The sequence below is a fragment of the Corvus hawaiiensis genome, chromosome 15 (assembly GCF_020740725.1).
Source record: "Corvus hawaiiensis isolate bCorHaw1 chromosome 15, bCorHaw1.pri.cur, whole genome shotgun sequence".
In the NCBI taxonomy this organism is placed as follows: domain Eukaryota; kingdom Metazoa; phylum Chordata; class Aves; order Passeriformes; family Corvidae; genus Corvus; species Corvus hawaiiensis.
This window is the reverse complement of record NC_063227.1, coordinates 5,084,128-5,105,086: the sequence shown is the minus strand read 5'-3', so window position 1 is coordinate 5,105,086 and position 20,959 is coordinate 5,084,128. Positions and strand designations below refer to the sequence as shown.

Sequence of the window (20,959 nt, the reverse complement as noted above, 5' to 3'; positions counted from 1 at the left end):
CTTCCAGCTGAGATTTGCTCCTTTCTTGGGGCATTTGTGCTTCTCCATTTCCAAACCCTAAAACTGGACTGTAAATATTCTGTTGCCATGAGACTCTTGATTTTTGTTCTTGAATGAAGTGAACATGTACAGGGGTCTTTGACATCCCACAGTGCCTTATGCACTGCAAGGGGGAAAAAAGGCCAAAAAAGCAAACACTCTTTAAATGAATCTTTATGGCAATTCAAAATACTTTAGGTAGATCCTGTCATATGCTTTATAAGTTCCTGACTGATTGTATGGAATTAAGTTATTGGGCAGAGAACCAGATAATGGAAACACATTGATGAAATCATTTTTGAGGGACATTAAATGGAACTTAAAAGAAAGCTGAAATGGCTTTATGGATTTTTCAGTCAAACTGTTTATGAACATTTATTGGTGGTAAATTACACAATGTCAGAAGAGGGAATCAGTATAATAGAAGCCTCTCTGATATAATACTGTGAGAAAGAATAATTTACTGCCTAGGGATGTACAGTACAGTGTGTTTAAATACTAATGATATTACTGTTTTCTTCTGTCTTTGGCTGATTGCACATAAGTTAGCCTTAGCAGCAGCAGAGAGTCTCATAGATGGAAAAAAAAAAATTCAGTACTTTGCAAAGAAATAGAAATTTTCAGTTACGCATTTTTCATGGCAGATAGAAAATGTTTTAATAATAGATAATTCAGGAAGCAGAAACCATTTTGTACAATAATAAATGTAGGTTACATTTGCTTTATACTCAGTAAAAGGGGAAGAGGGATAGAGCAGTTTTGATTGAAAAGGGAGATTATAGCGGCTGATTCTTGAACTGTTGGAGCTGTGTTAATACCATTTGCCAAAACCCATCATTGCTCAGGTATAGGACAGTGAAAATAAGACTGGAGGAATGCGAGACTGGATGGAAATTGCTGGTCCTGAAAATATTGCACCTTGGGTTTTGAGACACCAGTTCTTACAGTCAGGAATTTGTCAGATCTGTCATGTTGTCTGTCCCATCTAACTGAAGAGCTGCTTCCATTGTAGCTCCTCTTCTGGCTAGAAAACCCTCACTTTCCTTCCCAAATACATTCAGGACCAGTTTACTGCTGCTCATATAAGCATTGGCTCTCATCTAAACATCGGCTTAGAGCCAGTAGTTCTTTTCCCTTCGTGTTATTAACCCTTCTAATGTATTTATGCACAGCATAGGTACCCTTCCTTAGCACATCGTGCTGCTCAGCTACAAAGCCAAGTCCTTCCAGGCTTCTTTTGTAGGACAGACTTCTCCTGTTTGTGCAGTCATGACAGTTTTTCCTCGCTGTACGCTCTCCTCACTGGGGATGAGCAGGGGGGGCACACAATAGTTTGAGGATTCACTGATGATTCTTAAAATAATGTGATTTTTTTTCCATGTTCCTGTTAGGCTTCCTTCTTGCCTTTCAGTTTAATGTCACGTTTGCTTTCCCTTTGACTCTGTCACACTGCCATGAATCATGAGTAGCATTCAGCTTTTATCCAGGGATGTTATATTTTAGAAGCTTCCAACATGTAGAAGAAATTTTTACTGCTTTTTTAAGCACATGACCTTGGACTTCATATTTTCAATCATCTGTTACTCCATAACATCCCAGTTTTCCTCAGCAGAGCCAAAATAGCCCAATTCAGTGACAACAGCACATTTCCCTCAAAATTTCCTTCTTTTTTTGCCAAAGCCTTGAGTCACAGTTGGATTCTGTGATCTGAAGAGCCTTTTCCAACGTAAGTGATTCTGTGATTCTAAAACCACTAAATGAGGTCACTTCCTCCAGCCTTCACTTTCAACACCATCCAACACTGATGCTGTCAAAGCCTGGCTGGGGACTTCCACGGTGGCCAAAAGCCAGAGTTTGACACAAATAGCCAGTGGAGCTGAATTAGTCCGAGGCAATTTTTTCCCTCTGGAGCTGCTGATCCCCCAGGCAGAGACTGGGGTTCTCCAGAATAGAATAGAGGGTGCTGGAGGGAGGGGGCACATTTGAGGTCTAGAAAATTCCCAATAGCACAGAAAGAAGAGGATGGTTCTTTACTGAAATCATCAGGCAGCAGGGTGAAACCAAAGGGAGAACTTCTCCAGAGTATTTAATTCATCCATCAGCCCCTTGCTACAGAAAGGGAGACAATTAGGGTGAGGATTAGGTGAGGAAAGTTTATCAGTGTCTCTGATAAACTTTCTCTGCCAATTCAATGGGGCCTTCAGCTGCTGACAGACAGAGTCAAGGGAGGGATGTCTCAGTCCTGGTCCCTCAGCATCCCCTCGTGGCTGATGTCCTACTCAGTGACAGGGACAGGTGGCCCTTTGGGAGATTCTGTGTTCTTAGAGGAGAATAATAAGGAATTACACAGTCGAGGCAGGAAGCCTTATCAAGGCAGGTAGCATTCACTTCTAATTCAGATCAAAGGAGAGAAACAGAAGGGTTGGAAGTCTCATTCCTGTTCCCAGTGCTTGAGGGACTTTTTCATGGATCTGGCAATAAAGGAGACAGGAAGAGAGGGTTTGAGAACTGTGTAGGGAAGGGAAAACAAGAAAATGGAGGAAACAAATAACCAGCTCTTTTATTTTCAACCTTCTTGACATGACTGCATTGGGGTCTTCACTGACCTTGTTTCCAAAGTTGCTTCCTGCATTTAAATTAAAGAAGGAAAGCTTGGAAAACCCCAAGTTCAGAAATAAGTTAAAAGTTTCTCCTTGTTCTGCAGGCACTTCTGGTTACAGGCAGGTAGTTACTTTGAGCTTTGCATGACTTGAGTACGTGACTTACGGTGTCTAAAAATGAATTAAAATGCCCAGCATAAAGTCACCATTTAAGCCATGTGTGTGCATAGGGTACAAGAATATCTATGTATGTCTCTCCAGCTGCACCTCCTCGCCCTCCTTCCCTCAAAAATCACTGTTCTATTATGCAGATAAGTGCAGGCTGGATGTTTTGCTACGTTTCATTGCAAAGCCAAGAGCCAAGGCAATCGTGTGGATAAAGCAGAGATTCAAATCATTTGGAAACTGTTGAGAGAGGACAGATCTGATAGTAACAACCTTCATGGTTGGCAAGTTACAGCTGCTTATGACAACTTGTAACAATGAAAGCTTTTAGTAAAGTTAAAAGCTAAATATCTGTATTGTGCCATAGGATCAGCTTCAATCCCCAAGTATAAAGCTATAAACTTTAAGCTGGTTTCATCATCTTTGAGTTTACTTTGTTTTTCTCTGGGTTAAAAGGAGTTGGGGTTTTTTAATGAATATTAGAGTGCTTGTTTTCATTCTGGCTTTTTCTTTTTGCTTTAATACAGTGAGACAGCTTAGTTAATTTATTTCAGTGCAAAGAAAGTGTGGTCATACTGAAGCCATAGGTGTTTCTCACTTATAGCAGCAGTTGCAGCAGGATGGTGCAACTGGGTGGCCAGGCTGGGACTGGAGCAGGGTCTGCTTGTGCACCTCCCTCCTCTTCCCCAGGCAGGATCACAGCCTGGAGAGGTAATCCTTTGCAGGGATCAAGTCAAAATTTGCTTTTCTCCCTTGAGTATCTCTGAGAGCCCAGCAAAAGAAATAATGCCATGACATGCAGCCAGGTTGATTAATGAGAGAGGTAGCTGGATTAGATGCCTGGTTAGCAAAGGGTATCTTTTCCAGGCTCCCTGCATCAGCTGGGTCAGCAGACTCTCCCCAGGTTGGGGTGCAAGCAGCTGCTTTTCCAGCCAGAAGTGCAGTTTACAGGCAAATCCCCCTTGTAATCAAGGCAACCCATTTCAGATGATGAAGGTCTGGCTTTTCTGGGAACAGAAGGGATGTGCAAGAGAGAAATGGGGTCAGGCAATGGGTTAAATTGCACCTAGGTATGATTTGACAATCACTCCCCTGATAACAGCTTATGATGTTTACAATTTGTCTTCTGTTTTGTTTTGTGATTTCAGGAGCAGAAGGCACAGTGTTCCCTAAATCTATAGAAACTCCCAATGTCAGGGCAGACCCCTTCAAGGAACTAAGGTAAACTTTGGAATATGGTTTAATGGTAACTCAGTGGAGCCTTGTTGGAGTTGTGTTTACTGCTGGGCATCATTTCTGCTTTTGCTTAAGAGCTTGGGGATTCTCTTGGGAAGGCATTGATGCCTTTTCCTGGTCTTAAAATCAAGAGTCAAATATGGTTAGAAGGGGAAAAGGGATTTTACCTTGGTGTTTATTTTAAGGATCCTTAGGTGCACACGTCCAGGTCAAATGCACCTCAGTGCCCACTGCAATGCACACCCCCAAAAGATCTGGTATATCATTATAGGTTTTACTAATTAGCAGATCTAGCAAAGATTCCCCAGTGAGTGGCTCAAGTGAGCCCCCCTCCCCAAGGAACCTTCCCCTGGATGGTTCTATCTTAGTTTACAGAATGTGTTCTGGAGAGGACCTTGGGCTCTGGGGCACACTGATCCCTACCTACAAAGCTTCTAAAATGTTGAGTCTCTCAGCTTGACAAACAAGTCCAAGAATGTAGGCTAAAAGCACTAGGAGTACAGAAGTTGTAAAAAAGGCATAACAGGGGTATAAAAGAAAAGGCAAAAAATCTTCATGGCATCAGCATCACAGGATGCCATGGAAGAGAAGGGACCTGCCATATTTGCATTTGATAAAACCAAATTAAAGGCAATCACAGGTCATGAGAGAGCAGCATTTCTGCTCTGTAACGTGCTCTGCATACCCTGGGCTCAGCATCTGGAAAAAAACCACAGAGTCATTTTTTCCTGGTTGTGCAGGGAGGTCCTGAAGGCTGTGCTGGATCACAGGGAGTAGCAGCAGGCAAAAGGATAATGCTCTCCAGCATTATCTGTCTTGCAGAAATGCAAACCCTCCCTGACCTACACAAGGCATAGTTGTGCATGTGTGTAACTGCTGACACTTGCAGAGATGCCACTTGCTGACAGCACTGTGCCAGGAGGGAATAAACAGCACAGCTCCTGGGAGCCAGCTCTGCCCTCAAGCTAAGGCTATTTATTTTGTTTTTTAAAATAATTTTTTTTAAAAAGTGTGGCACTACAGGTTGATTTAGATTACTAGTCTCTGGAAAGACACTAATCATATAGCCTAATAAATTATTGACTGAATCTGCCTGATACCTTCTGACCAAAGGTGCTGTGGGGTTTGCCTCAATACTCAAATTATCCCTCCTTAGAAAAAGAGAGAGAAACATTAAAAAAAAAAAAGCAGAAGGACATTTTGTCCTTAAATCTTAGGTTGCAAACTCTTCTGTGTTGGAAAGTGCTGGGGATGGAGCAATCTTGAGCCAGCTGAAGCTGAGCACGAGTGCTGCATGTTACTGCAGATGCAGGGGGGTAAGAGAGCGCCTCTCCTTGATTCCCTGCTCTGATACCAGGGATAGTTATGGCCCAGCTACATCACCATGGAAGACAAAGAATATCCCATCTGCCTTCCCTTGGGTCTGTCTCTACCTTTCAGTGTCCCCCAGGAAACCCTCTAACTGTTCCCATTTTCCACTCTGGGGATCATCTGTCAGACAGCAAGAGCAGTGGAGGTGTGATTCTGTTTGTTATGAAAGTTTGTTCTCTTTCTCCAGGCAGTGACTTTAACTCTGCCTCGTGGTTTTCCCAGTTTGGGTCTACTTCCTTTAAAAAAAGGGGAAATGTGGCCTTTGCTCACCATGACACACAGCTGGCAGGGCAGCTCCAGGGGCTGCTGTGGGGAAAGGAGACGTGAGGGCAGGGAGTGGTGGGGCAGGGCCCTCCATTTCCCTGGAAAAGCCAAGCAAACAAAGGCATCAGCAAGTGGATTTCTAGGTGAGCTCCAGGTGACAAAGGCTTTCCGGCACAGCCCGTGTTTATTGACATTTCCATTAAAAAAAAAAACAAAACAACAAAGAAAAAAGGCAAGATCACGGTTAAAATATCCAACAGCATCTCCATCACTTGCAAAACCAGGTCTTGAGTAGTGCAAAAGAGATGCAAGGTTTAGGTCTAAGTTTATGGTTGCTTAAGACTTTTCTAAAATGGGAGGGGAAAATAATTCAAATAAGTGGAGGATGTCATATTGGAGGGGGAAAATGTGAATTAAAAGGGCCTTAACCTGATTGACTATGCTTCTGCTCCAGAGCAAATTAAGCTAAATGAAATTGAAATGAATTAATGGCAGTCTCCATGCAAGGGATTGATTCAGTATATTTGATCTGCTTTAAATTCATGTTATTTCACTTGTTTTGTGTGGAGAGCTGTTAGGTAACTGATTTCCTTTCAAATTAGTGGGCTGTATGAAAAAAATCCTGTAAAATCTGTTGGGGTTTTGGGGTTTTTTTAAGGAAAATTATTGAATAGAATTTACCTGGGGGAAAAAAAGCCCCACAGAGTCCTAAAATACTTTGTGTGCTTCTGACAATTTTCTCTTGGCAAAAATAGATATTTTTACAGCATCCTGAGAAGAAAAGAGCCAGTGGTGGCAGTGTGTAGGGAAAGCAAGTTTTTCCAAGAACAAATGCTCTATTGCTCCCCAAACCAAGATCCATCCATCTCTCACTACACATTGGATCACTGGCTGCTTCTTAGGTAAAACGGTGCCTTTTGGGGGCAGTACAGAGTTAAAATAGTGAAAATAATCTTACTCTGAGGGGAGATTATTTGGTTCCTTCCTGTTTTGATGGCAGAGTGTGTGCATAAGGTGTCCTTTCTGCCTCTTTACAAAGATGCTGCAGTGAAACGGAGCTGGAGGAGATGGGCCCCGAGCTGTCACACACCGCTGGGAAAGCAGCAGTGAAATCACACACTCAGTAGCTGGCTTGCCTCTAAAAGACCTTTTTCTGCAATAAAGAGTGCAAACTTTCTTTCCTGCTTAGGCTGAAGTTCTCAGGTGGAAAGTGCACATTCAGCTGCTTCAGGTTCCACCAGGCACCACCAGCCTCCATCTTTATCCTAAACCAGAAGATGGTGGTGATTTCTCCCTTTTCTCTTGTCAGTCCCCTCTCCTGTTCTTTCGTTAGATTTCCAAATGAGGTGGCAGTGACTGTTGCTATCACAAAGAGAGGAGACCAGCTGCTCCTGTCACACCTGGGAGTCAGGACACCTGGATGTCCTCCTTCCCTTCGCGCTCTCCTGAACAGACAGACTGATTCCCCGGCAGGACGGGCAGGACATGCCACTCATCTCTGCTCCTTCTTTTCCTCCCATCTCCCCAAGGCCTTCAGTCATGCCCACGTGTCACCACAGCTGACACACTCCAGGTGACAGGACACTTGTTCTCCACAGACTTTCTGTCCATTTGGCTGATGAATAGTCTTCATAATTCAGCTATATTGGTAAATCAGCTGCTGGACAGAGTGCTCACCGTCCTGGTGATTCTCTTTTCTCTGTCCTTTGTAAAACACTTTTGTCTGCAGTGGGTTACAAGGGGACCATCCCTGTGGGAATATGTGCACAGCCTTTTCCTAACATGCTAAGCCCATCACAAGGCTGCAAGAATTGGTTTTGTGCTTGTTTGAGCCAGCTCTGGACTTTGCTGCAGACAGACTCATGTCCTAAAACATCCCTGCTCAGTGTCCACTGTGGTAGAAATGCCAGAGCTCATTAACGTCCTGTTTAATGCAGGATGTAATTAACAGCTCATGTCTCCTACCTGGGCTCTAGAATATTCTTTAATAATGACCTAAAAACCAGAGATGGTTGACAAATGATTTGATTTACTTCTGTGAACATTTTCATGTTTTTACTTATTTAAGGTAATTGTAGACTCCTGAATGTGTTTGTTGTTGTCCGTTGGGTTCTAGACTGGTCAAAAGCTGTAAAAAGGAAAGCAAACAAATCCACATTATTTTCAAATACTTGGGATGTTTAGCATTGCCATCTGGTATCGTCCCAAAATAGTTTAGGGGGAGGGCTTGGGAGATTTGTTTGGACATTGAAGTATTTGTACTCATCTGCACTGATGCTTTTTAAAGCAGGTTGGTGCCTTTGACATATGGTAATGTGATTGCTTATGTATAAAAGTTGAATTCAGTATGACCTTTCTGCACTGGATTATTTGAGTAGCACCCAAGTAACTTGTCAAGAGCCTGCCTTGAGAACCTCTCCTTGACATTGGCAGGAATCACCTGCCTTTTTCTATTTACATTCTTCCAGAAAACAAATACATGCCAGGGAGGCTAACAGAAGCTGTCCATCAAACACAAGATCAGCACTCTTTTGACGTGAGGGATGAAGGCTGGATTAGCCAGTGAAAAAGGAAGAAGGGAAATTTAGAGGGGAGGGGATTAAAAGGTGGGTGATGGAATGTAAGAAAAAGTATCAGGAGGATGCTGTTAAAGTGCCAAGTGCTGGAGGCTGGGGACGGGCTGGTGTTGGAGCAGAGCTGCCTGAAGTAGCAATGTCCTGGTCGTGCTGCAGCTTGGAAACCTGCTTTAGGGTATTTCTGTTCCCAGAGTTAAATAAAAAGAAGTCAGACAGCATGAAATTCACTCCATGAGGGGCGAGCACACACCTGGAATTCATCCACAGATATTGCAGGTTGAAAATGCAGTCAATCGCTCATCCAAGGCCGGGAAGCCAAGGGATGACTGTTTTTTCTGTAATGCACAAATACAGTTAAGGCAGAATTAAACCCTTGGGCTTAAAGGGGTAATTTTTGACTAAAGTTAATTATGAAACACTGAAAGCACGAAATGGCAGATGAAATGTGCTTGCTGCTTGATTTTATTAGTGCAATTCCACCTTGCCACGTAGAGTACTGAACTACCCAAATAGTCCAAGTGAGACCTATTGTAACAAAAAACTATTTAAATACAGCGCTGAGCTAACGTAACAACACTCATTTTGAAAAACAGTAATTCTTCCTGAGTTAAGGTTTCTCTCAGCTGTGTTTCACAAGGCACCACAGATAAGTAGGAACACAAATAATATTTCTGTCTAAAACCAATTACATTAATAATGATTAAGAGGAGAAAATTAGAGGAAATGTGAAAAATGAATGGTATAAGAGAGGAAGTAATTGGTGAGAAATGAAAGTCATTTATAAAGACTAATATGTGATACTGAAACACTGTTTAGTTCAAAGAAAACTTTTCCTGTGAGGATTCTTGTGAGGTGTCAACAAGGGGGAAATGACCACTGTACCCTTGTATGTAGCTGGCCTTATTTTCTGATTGATTTTCCAGAAGGGATGCAATTCATTTCTCTGTTATACCAGTGCAATCCCAATAATTTTGGTACTCCTACCAACTTAAAAGACAACAGATTTTCCTTGGGATGAGCTTTACCTTCCACATTGTAACAAATATAACTATTTTCAGTTCTTTGCAGATGGGTTGAATATATACAACCATCTCCACTAAAGCCAACACAAACCTACTCATGTACAACTAAAAGGAAACACCAGGTTCATGGTTTCTAAACTTCAAGCTAATTTCAGTGGCTTTTGGTGAGTTGCTTTAGAATGACAGAGATCCTCATCACCTCATTTTTAACTGAGCACACCACATCTGATCTAACAATTTTCCCATGGCAGCCAAGGCCTCCTGAAACTCTTGCTGATGGAGAGACTTCCCCAAAACAGAATTCACGCTGATTTTGAAGCCACTTTGCTTTAGTATTTTGTCCTGTTGACATCCCTTCATATCTGCTGCCTGTTTATCTCTTACATAAGACAAGCCACAGCCCTCCCAAACCAAAAGCAGTCTTTCCACAGGCTTCTTGTGTGCATTAAAGTATATTTATACCACTGGATATAAGGGTTGGAGTTAAGGAGGCAGTTCATTGCTGGGGCTTTCCATCTGCAAAAAAGAGGAGAGGAGTGGTTGTTCCCTTTCCTTACCCCACCAAACCTTCTTTTAATGGTCTTCCTCTCTTTCACACTCATCACCAGGAAGGGTGAATTAGCTCTCAGTGTCCTTTCCTTCCCTGTTTTCAGCAGGTGAAGCCTAGGTCTGGATGAGCTGCTCAGGAGGCACACACATGGGAAATGGCAGAGGCATTGATGGGTTTTTGCTGATTTATCCCAGCTGGATAAATCATGGCTCTGCCCTGTTCCCAGTGCTGCTGATAGCATCTGTCCATAGACAGGCAGATCCTCTTCACAGAGGACTAATGGACAGAGAAGGCAGGCTTGGCAGGAAGGTGTTTTGGACACAGTGTATTGCTGAAGTTAAAAATATTCAAGAAAAAAGGCAAAAGCAGCTGGAATTGGTGGTGGAGCAGCCTGCAGTGTGTGCTGGGGTCTTCCCAGAGGCCCTCCTGTCCCCTGTGCTGCTGGTTCGTGTGATGTAGGAGCCAGCACCCTGGCCTTTTTACAGGAGTGGGAATAGGAAAGGAAAGGACAGATTTCTAAAGGAAATTGCTGCCAAACAGCATTGCTTATGGGTTAGAGAGCAGTAGAAATATCCCTCTTGATTGCTGGTCGATGACCAAACGATGTGGGAAGATACTCAAGTTTCATCTTCTTCTGCATATAATTAAGCAGCACAATTGCAGCTGGAGCAATGGCTCCAGACAGAGACCAGTTTAACTTTTCCTGGGCCCTGAATAAACCCCAACAGCTGGGTTCAGTACACTCCCTCTGCATTTATTCTGTAGGGGTTTCCTAATGCAGAGTCTTTTCCTGGGAGATACTAATCGTCAGTCCTGGCTGTTATCTCAGATTGAATCCCTTTCCTGTGTACAAGATCTGTATCCTGCCTAGCTGTGTTGTGCCCAGGTTTGTCATTAGCTTTCAACAGCACAATGTCACTTGCTCCATAATCAGAGCATCCATCTGACCTTCGAGTGCTGCTCACAGAGATGTGTGAGCCAGAAATCCTCTGGGACGTGAGAGAAACCCTGTCCGTGTGACCAGTCTGTACAGTCAGACGTGCACATGTATCCATTTGAATAACAAAAAAGTGAGCTTGTTTGGCTTTTTTTAACTCTGTGTGCAGCACACCGCTAACCTTGAGTAGAAAATAGATGCTAATAAATGCGAGGTCTTAAAAATGTGAATTATAGCCATTTCACACTCCATGGCAGACTCTCACTGGTGAAATGGCTTAATACTTAATTACAATGCTTGTCCTTCTCTCAAGTGCAGATGACATTCCTCAGATAGATTTTGCAGTGACATCTGTGGAAATAAGTTGTGAAACTAATTAGTTATTCATATAATACAGAATGTTGACTACACACTGATTAAAAGGATGTGGTGACACATCTAACATGATGTATCTGTCTAGTAGGTTAGTCTGAGGTGGTATTTTTGGAAAGTCTTACAGCAAATGATCAAAGTGCCTTTTGGCCTCTAGAATGCAGATGTTTATAGAAAGTGTTGCCTTTCATTTACATTTTGATAATGGTTTAGGAGGACTGCCATGCTCTGGAGTGACACTGTGCCCTGGCAACAACACCTGGGCTGCTGGCTCTAAGGACCATTAAGGACCAGGGCTACCAACTGTAAAAAAGTCTGCAGGTTATTGACTACCTGCAGCCATAAGTGCTCTAAAAGCAGTCATTAGACAGCTGCCCAGAGAGATGGGCAAGGAAACTGTTGGGGTTTTTTTCAGTACAAGTTGGGCAACGTTTTCCTTGCAGCAGAGCCTGGCTGGTGCTGCTGCTCTGTAGGGCACTCGGGATATGCTGCACCAGGAATCAGTTGGTGCTGCTGCTCGGGGATACAGCATTTGTCATGCTCTGTGAAAGGCCTGAAAACCATTCTTTTATCATAACATTTGTACTTGAGATAGAGCTATTTGTACCAAGGATATTGAGCATGAAATACAGAAGTAAATAGAAAGTTGGCAAGGAAAGCACCTTACCCACCTATCACTGTGATTCCAATCCTTTGCAAATACTGTGATATTTAGGATGTAATCATGTTCAAAAATGACTGAATAGCTCAGAAGAGAAGGAGATTTTCCTTTGAACACTGTTCTTATCTTAAAGAAATGAGAGGAGTGTAATCCACTGAGCACCATGTTTGCTTTTGGGTAGAAAAATACATGGCTTTCTTTAATATTTCTCTCTATCCCTTCATATGTCTCTCCAGCTGTGCATCACATATTTCTAAAACCCCAGGTGAAGAGCAAAGCAGGCAAAATAAAAGTCTTTGCCTTATTCAGCAGCCAGTACCTGCTTTTAAGAAGGAGTATCTCCCTGCTAAGGCTTCACCTGTGAGCCTGGGAGCTGTCTGGCAAGCAGAGCTCCCCGTTCCCACTATGCTGAGCCCAGCACGGGAACCACAGCTGGGATTTCACCTGCTGAACTGCAGCAGTCTGGAACCAGCTTCCTGAAAACGAGGCGTTTAACACAGACTTCTCATTAACCTGGTGCAAAATAAGGAAGGACAGTTCAGACACTTTCCTGCCCAAGTGAGGAGTTCCTCAGGGTTTTGTTTCCTGCTGCCCTTTGCTGGTGCCAGAGGGTTTGGCTGGGCCACAGCAATAATGTTTATTAGTTTGAGTGAGGTACTTGGAGCTACAGAAGTCGCCTGTGATTAAAAAGGATGTTTTTGTAAATACACTAATTGTACTTTAGGCTGTAGTCAGGGATCAATAGCTGCTGCATAACCTTATTAAAGAGAGGAGAAATACGAGTCCCCAACTACAGTGGGATCCTTCCTTTTGAAAGCCGTATTTTGTATATACTTATTAAGAGAAATCACAAATACTCACCGTGCCTACAGAATCTTCATTCTGAATTTGTTTCATGTGGAATAGAGTTGCTTTCTTTAGGCCAAACAGGAGTAGCTATGTCCTTTCATCATCAATTGATTTTATCTTTTTCATGTGCAGTGGCTGCCGCTGCTCCGCTTCTCTCGTGTATTCTGCAGTATGGATTTGTCCCCTGGGTTACTGGGGTGCCTCTGGCTGTTTTGAATTGAAATAATTTCTGACCAAATAGCATTGCTGAGGTCACACTAAAAGAATGTCGCTCCCTGCTCTGGAGTGGTGTTTGGGCTCAGCACATGGCTCACGAGAACCCCTTCCTAAAAATGACCAGCAGCCAAACCTGGTCATTCTCTGCAGACCCCTGCACAATCCACAGTTGCTCCCCTGGTCTCTACTTTATCTAGAATGGTAAGAATGTATTATCAGTGTGTGAGCATCAGCTGTGCGCTGCCCTGCCCTTCCTGAGCTCAGCAGTGTTGAATGGAGAAGGTCGGTGACCCATCTTGCACCTTGGGCACACTCGTGTCCCGTGAAGGGAGGAAATGGAAATGCAGAAGCTCCTTTGTGCTGGCAGGTGGTTCCTCTTTCTCATCTCTGTTTTAGGGAGGTTGAGAGCCCACAGATTTCACAGCCTCATTTCCAGGTTCTGCTGACAACTCTGAAGCTGGCAGTCCCTGTTCTGCTTCCCAGCTGAATTGGCGTTGGAGTGACTCACTGTAGAAAAGGAGCATTTTTGGGGCCAGACTTGTGAAAGCACCGTGTTAAAGGTGGAGCATTGCTGGTTTGAAAGGCAAAGTGGCAGCCACCATTTCATCTGTCCCAGGGGTTGCTGCTATAAATACGCACCCCAATACACACACACAGCCTTGCTGGCAAGGAAAATAATGCCCTGTTTCATTTCAGCTGCATGAGAACATTGTGTCCTTGGATAGAAGAAGCCAAACCTAAAAGCTTTTCTTTCACATGATGCCATGTGGCTTCAGGGCCATGCGGGAGATGAGGAAGCAGAAATGTGATTGCAGCCCAGTAACAGTCAAAAAGCAGACGAGTGGCCTGAAGAAAGCCTGAAAAACCAGAAGCACAGCTCAGTTCTTCAGAGAGGAGGAGCAAAAACCCCAGGGTGTGGGCAGGAGGTGCAGAAGGAGAGGAGCTTTGCCCTGGGTTAGGAAAACAGGAATAGGCGTCAGGAGCTTGGGACCCTCCTGGCAGTTTTTCCTCCAGCTGGAACTCAGCTGCAGTTCTGTTTCTCGTGTTGAGTTGACCTCAGTTCATGAGTTATCTCCTGCCTTTTGCAATACAAAAAGAAAAACACATTCTCTGCTTCCTTGCCTGGTTTCATGTCATTAAGGAAGGCTGTGGGAAGGCTGGCTGAGGACATGTCATAAAGTGGCACAAGGGAATCAAGCAAGAAAGTAAACTGAAAAACCCCAAAGTTAGGCCATCAAGGATCATAAAAGAGGTCGTAAAGCAGAGAGGAAGTGGTCTCCTGGTGAGCTGGAGAACAGCTGAGAGGGCTGGATAATGAAGGGATGTGCTGCTCTAAGGAGATGTTCCCTGCCAGTGAACTCAGAGAAAATCTGCTTATATTTGATATAATAAGGGCAAAAAGCAAGACACAAAGAGTTTTCACTGCTAATGCTGAACTGTGTGGCAGTGATAAAAATATGTCATGTCTTGTCCACTTCCTTAAGTATTAGCATTTTAAAAGACAGAGAAAGAAGTAAAGTAAAATGTCAGTTTAGGGGGTTTTTTATTAAGGATTTGCTGTCTTAACTTTAATGAAGAGTAATAAATATAAATGGGATTAATGGAAGGTTATTTAAGCTGTCTATTTTGATAGAAAATATGCAGTATCTTCTCCTGCAATGTCAGAGGTTAAAGATTATTACTGCTTCCTAAGGTTTCTGAAATTAAATTCTCTCTTATGACCCAAAACATATGATTGAAAATGTGTGCATGTGAAATGGTTTGTAATAAATTCATATTGCAATAAAAATCTCTTTGGAAAAACAGGATATCATACTTGAATCAGCTGAGGAGCTGATCTGTCTAGAGGGGGAAGCTTTTTTAGAAACCATTTTGGGAACTCAAATGCTGCCAGAAGGATCACCCAGAAAGCAAACAGGAACTTGTGAAAAGGTTCTGAGCATTCAGCCAGAGGTTGAAACCCAGAGTGCCCTGGGTTAAAACCTGACTTTAACAGGATCTTTTCTGCTTTATACACTTCTAATGAATTACAAATGACATTTCTGACAGAGCCTTTTAGGGTACAAAAATGCAGTCTTTCATAACTGCTGTTTGCTTCTGTCTAAAGCCTCCAAACCTCTCAGTACCAGATAATCAATTCTTGTTCCCCTGGAGCAGAAGGATCTGTGCTTGAAGCACAGTGGGAAAAGCCATTCCCAACTGTACAGTACCAGGAGATTTGGGCAATTCATCTCTGCTCCTCTCCAAATCCAAACCTGTGGGTGCAAATCCTACTGCAGGCACTGGATTAATTCACTAAAGCTCTTTGAACAGCAGGAACTTTGGCGGTGTGGGGTAACCATTATGGTGTTGGTGTTACTAATAATAGGGTGAATTCTGCGGGCAGAGCTTTGCCTTTATTCAAAGAACAGTTGCCCTGAAGTCACAAGGTAATGATGGCCCTACAGAGTTGTGTCCCTTGGTCACTTCTGTATAATTCGCTTCAGTATAAATGGATATTAATGGAAGGTTATTTAAGCTGATCATTTTGATAGAAAATAGGCAGTGTCTTCTCCTGCAATGCCAGAGGTGAAAGATTATTATTCTTCCTAAGGTTTCTGAAATTAAATTCTCTCTCTAATGACTCGACAGGTATGATTGAAAATGGGTGCTTGCAATCACACTGTGCAACCACGCTGCATGTGTTCCTGCAGGAACTGCACATCTGCAAACAATGCATGTCCTGAATGCAGCCCTGGGATCTGGTAGCTGCCTTAGCCTGGGCCTCGGCCCATCTGTTCCCTTCATACTTCCATAAATGCTCAGTTTTATCTATATGGGATCAAGTTGATTCTCTCAAGAAGAGAATATATTGTCATTTACTTAGGCTCAGTTCCTCATCTCCACCACTGCTTTTAATCCTTTGCAAAAAATCCCAACAAAGTCTTACTGAAACCGTCAAGGACAATACTGCTAAAGAGATGGAAAATGGAACACTAAATCTCTCCTAGTTCCTTTCCTGTCTTCCCTGCTTAGCATGTGACAAATTTTCTATAACACCCACTAAATATGTTGATTTTATGGGTTCTCAGTTGAACAGTAGGGCACCATTTAATCTCTCCATCCCTTGGCATTGTGCTGAACAGTGAGAGAGGACCAAGCAATGAATTTGTCAGAACGTTTTGCAGAGCTCTGAGGTGCATGGCATTCAAACAGCATCACACCAGGAGTCTAAATCTATGAGTCTAGAGGTTAGTTACAGATAGAAAGAATAAATCAAGCAATAAAGGATGCCTATAAAAAAAGGATGCTGCCTTTTAAATGAAGACACTTCAGAGTTCATCATAAACCTCTGACATACATTCAGTCACTCTGCTTGCTGTCACAGTCTGAAATATATTTGAAGGTGCCTGCATATTTTAAGCTGTAACCTCTAATAAACACATGCACATTTTCAATGATGTTGCATCATACCTTGAGAGCTGATGTGACTTGAAAGGGGAATCACTGCCAGGGAAATGGGAGCTCTGCAGGCAGAGGTGCTCAGAGACACATGAAAAGTGTTTCTGTGACTCACACAGTCTGTCAAAATGTCCATGCAATACCAAAGAGAGTGTTGGTTTCAAAACCATCCCTTTGAGGAAGCTCTCCTCCAGCTGGATGCCAGTTCCCAGTTTCCCAGTGAAGCAAAGCACAATTCCCTCAGTGTCTGGCTTTCCTAGGCCAGGCTGTGGGAGGTTCCAGCACTGGCCAACCTGCCAGTGGGACTGTCCTACAATAAACAATTATACAGCAAAATAAATGCTGGGTTTGGGTTGAATTTCCAGGGGGAAGAAAACAAAGATCTATATAAACAAAAGCAACATCTGGCTGCACTTCTAAAGCAATGAAAAGTGAAATTAGCCTTCAAGAGCCAGACTGAAATTTCAGCAGGGTCACTATAATGGTTCTCTTGCTTCTCAAATGGAGATTATGGCTCTCCTGAAAGAACAACTGCAAGACTTATGCAGGGCCAATACTTAAAATTGACCATCCCTTAGTTTTTAGTGTCTGTCAGGAATTAATGGTGTGGCATTGATTTATGGAGCTGTCCAGGCCACTTCCGCAGAGCTCCCTTCTTTGCAGAGATAAGTATTCTGGGAAGTTGCTGGTACGTTTGTTATCCATCAGGACCCGTCAGCCACTCTCCATATGGTTTGCTGCAGTCAGAAAAATGCAAAACTCTTCTTAAAAGTGTCATTTTCTACAGTTCAAGAAGTGCACTTTCTGAGAGACAGATTAACAGTAAAGCAGTAAGGCAATAATTATTATCAGTCTGTATTTCAAAAAGTAACTGAAGCCATTTGAGCACCTGAGAGATTAATATATTTAATCCTTTATTTTTCCAAATAGGATTATCCATACTGTATAAATTATCAGGGGGTTACAAGCTGGTCATTAAAAAAAAAAAGAATTGGACAATTCTGGCGTTTTCTACTAATTAGAAAAATAGAGGGACCAAACCTAGAAAAAATGAAACAGCTGATGCTTTAAGTGCTTGTGGTCAATATAAGAATGTGCAGAGTTTGCAAATCTGACTCAGCTACTTGAAAAATGATGGGATCTACTTTCAGTGAAAGGCTGAGGCATGGAGAGGAGACTGGGGTGATCAATTATCCCATGAGAATAGTGCAGTGTCTCCCTGTGGAATGCCACCAAACTTCTCATAAAAAACCATGTAATCTTGGCTTCAAACATGTCAGCATTACCCTGCTTTTTTAACAGATCTATGCAAATATGTGTAAGTGCTGTATGTAGTAAGGGAGAAGTGGTGCCTTGGACTTGTTCCTTTATAGGCTTATCTGTCTTCTGTTGGCATTAAAGCTACCACGATGCCAAACTTGGAAGAGTTTAAATATGTAAATTGGAGCGTGTACAAAGTATATGGATGGGTAGACTCAGTGTTGCTTTCCTTCTGAGTAATTACTGACTTACCTTGGATGGCAAAAGAGATCTTTTTAATTCCAAACCTGAATATACTCATGGAGATGGTGAAGCTGTTGTATTTGTGAGGGATATAAAACTTCGAGTGATCTCTTGGCGATGCTGGATTTGCCCCTGTGTAACTTCCCTTCTCCTGTGATGTGTGAGGCCCTGGTGGCTGGGGAGTTGAGGAGCAGCAGGGTGGATGGGCAGGCAGTGCACCCACAACCTGTGCTGCTGAGCTTTTCCTGCTCTGCCCTCTGCCAATATAAATATTCCTGAGCTGCTTTTGTATATACTCAGGCCACCAGCACGTGTGTAGGTTTTTCCTGAAACTCCACCATTTCTTATATTGAAATAGGAGAGTGTAGAGCTATTTGAGTTCTGTTTGTGTATTCACAGCACTGTGCTCAGGGAAAGTAAGAGCTGGGAGCAAGACAATCTGCATTCCTCTCCCTGAATCCATGTGGAGTTGGATGCCAGAGGTGTCCTGTTTCCACACCAAACTCCTGACAGCCTGCAGAATGGTACAGAAATAACCACGCTGCCTTTGGCACTGAACAGGGACAATCCTGGCACCCTACAGCTTTGCATGGGATGGTTTAGGCTCTCATGTGTCTTGCTCTGGGTGGCAACATTCCCCATGGATCAGCCCTGCCTGCTCTGAGTGCTGTTCTGCTCCTCAGCAGCCAGGGCTCTCAGCACAAGGCTGACAGGCCCCACTGGTGACTCTGACATCTCCAGCAGCAGAAAGGACTGGTAAAATTGCCTCACAAGAGCTCACGGTCTCATTTGGCAAGCCTGGTGCCTAAAGTGTAGCCTAGTTCACTCTCTCAGTGGAAAGCAAATAGAAAAATCATTTTCGCAGTGCCCAGCAATGTTTATCTTCCAGGTTGGCTGGCCTGCAGTGACATTCGTGTCCCCAGAGCCTCTGAACTTAATCATTTCCAGTTGCTGCTTGCCTGCTTGAAGCGATCCTAGTCCACCCTCCACTGTGTTCCTCCTGCCAGTCACTATGGGAACAGCAATCAAAGCTCATATTTATGGCTCTGTAGATGTCCAAGGTCATGGGGCACAGGTCTAGTGGGAACAATTAAAACAGACCTGTCCAGTTATATCTCTTTAAGCTCTCCCCACATTACACCTCTAACTAGAGCAATAAAGTTAAAGCAGCATGACTGTCAGGATGTGGCTGCTTTATAGAAGATACCCTTTACAGAGATAAAGACACTAAGGATAATGTGGAAGCGTGCTAGGAGTGAAGTCTGCATCGCTGGATATAACCTGCCCCAGGTTTCATTCCACATCCGTCCATGGCCAGAGCTGTGCCCAGCAGCCCTGGGCAGGTGTTCCCACTGGAGCAGTTCAGCTCTCTGCAGCTCCTGCCTTATCCACCACAGGGATGAAGTGGTTTGAACTCTTTTGAAGTGGCAGAGGATGTTTACTGTGGTTTGGGGGTTGTGTGGTTTCAGTGGTTTCACCCTGGGTACTCCATTACTGTCATCACCTGTAAACTAAAAATGGCAAATGTGCATTTTTAGGGTAACAGCAAATGTTGTTTATACCTGGTGACTTGCTCTATGGCAGAATACGGGGGGGAAAAAGGACTGCAAGAATAATTGGAGTAAGATGGAGGGAAGAGCTGCAGTGAACTTAACGTCTGAGGAAGATGGAAGTAATTATTTGGCAATTTCCAGGTTTTGTAAGAGGCAGCTATTTCTGTCTCCCTTCCTGTATCAGTCAGGGTCACTTTCCATTGAGGGACTTGTGTGATGGGACTCATGATCCCATTTGTCTGTGTTCTGTTGGGTCTGGGGATGGAATAGGTTCCTTCCCTTGAGCGATAATGTAGTTTGTTACATAAGAATGAAAATCATTTAGGCCAGAAGATGCAGCAGCAGATACCACATGGAGGTGAGATAGAGTTACCTCCTTCACATGCAATGGGTGCAGAAAGATGCAACACCAGAATTTCAGAAACAGGCCAGCAGTCATGTAAATATCTTCACAAATCTCCAGGTTTTTTTAATAGTCGTGTTATATTAAATATATTCCCTTCTAATTCACAGCTAATTGAGTTTGGGTAGCCAGGGCATGTTTAGTTAATATTTTCTTACATAGGATTAGTTTTAAATGCTAGAGGTGGAAGAAGTTCTTACTGTGCATAATGCTGTGGGGACAAAGCTGTGTCCCAAGCAAACAGGAAGAGACAAAAGGAGAGCAGGCAGGATGTGCTGCAGTGGGCTCTCTGGTGATGTGCAGCAGGGCTGGGGCTCAGGCAGGAGAAAACCCAGATGGACTCCAGGCCACTGCATCTCCACCACTTCTAAATTGCTTTGAAATGCAAATATTTGCTGCCACGAAACACTGGGATGCTGGGATGGTGCATGGACATGGCAATGTGTTTTAGAAAAGCAGCTCAAAAAATACTGAAGTTTCCATTTTGAAGCTTTTCTCTGGCAGGATTAAGCTGTTCTCTGGCAAATGGATGCACATGGGCTGGGGTTGTGGGTTCTTCACCTTTCACTCTCCAAGTTTGGATCCAAACTGAAAAGTTGCGTTTTGATGTCTGGGCAACCTTAAAGTCTGACTGTGAAAAATGAAAGGATACATTGGAAAAATCTTTATCATTGATATTGAGAACATTTCTTATCCATCTTGAAAAGGGGAAGCAGAAGGTAACAACAAGCTTCAAGTGCCTCCTCCCTGCTGAGGAAACTTCTCTGAAGGAAGTTTTCTACTGCATTTCTCTGATACAGATATGTAGATTTTCTGAGCTCTGTATGGCAGGCTTGATAGGCAGTGTCAAAACAAGAGATGTGTTAGGTTGACTCATTCATGTGCTTTATCCCAGCTGAGTAACATTAGCAACTGGGAAGTGCTAGTGGGTTGGACTGGGAGGTCCAGAATTGAATGTGGCTCCTCAGTGTGGTGTGTGGGCGTGACACAAATGTTCTCATTTCCTTGGGACCTGCAGGTGAGGACTGGATTCCTTATTCTGGAGCTGGAATTAACCCCTTCTGGCTGCTGGGACGTGGGGGTGTGACCAGGAGTGCTGAGCTCTGGTGTTCCCCCTGCCAGGGGGGTGACAGGCCAGCCTTGCCACGGAGCACTTCCCTGCTCTGGGGAGCAGGTGGCATTTGCAAACCTGGCAGATTGG

At 43.4% G+C, this 20,959-nt stretch overlaps 1 protein-coding gene across 4 annotated transcripts in view; it reads left to right on the top strand.

The window, feature by feature from the left end:
• SGCD (sarcoglycan delta) overlaps positions 1–20,959 on the top strand; it is a 307,493-nt gene that overhangs the window by 269,185 nt on the left and 17,349 nt on the right. For all 4 annotated transcript variants that reach the window (XM_048319443.1, XM_048319444.1, XM_048319446.1 and 1 more), the window contains one exon: positions 3,953–4,025. In XM_048319443.1, coding sequence (XP_048175400.1) covers positions 3,953–4,025 — 73 coding nt within the window. The remainder of the gene's footprint in view (positions 1–3,952; positions 4,026–20,959) is intronic.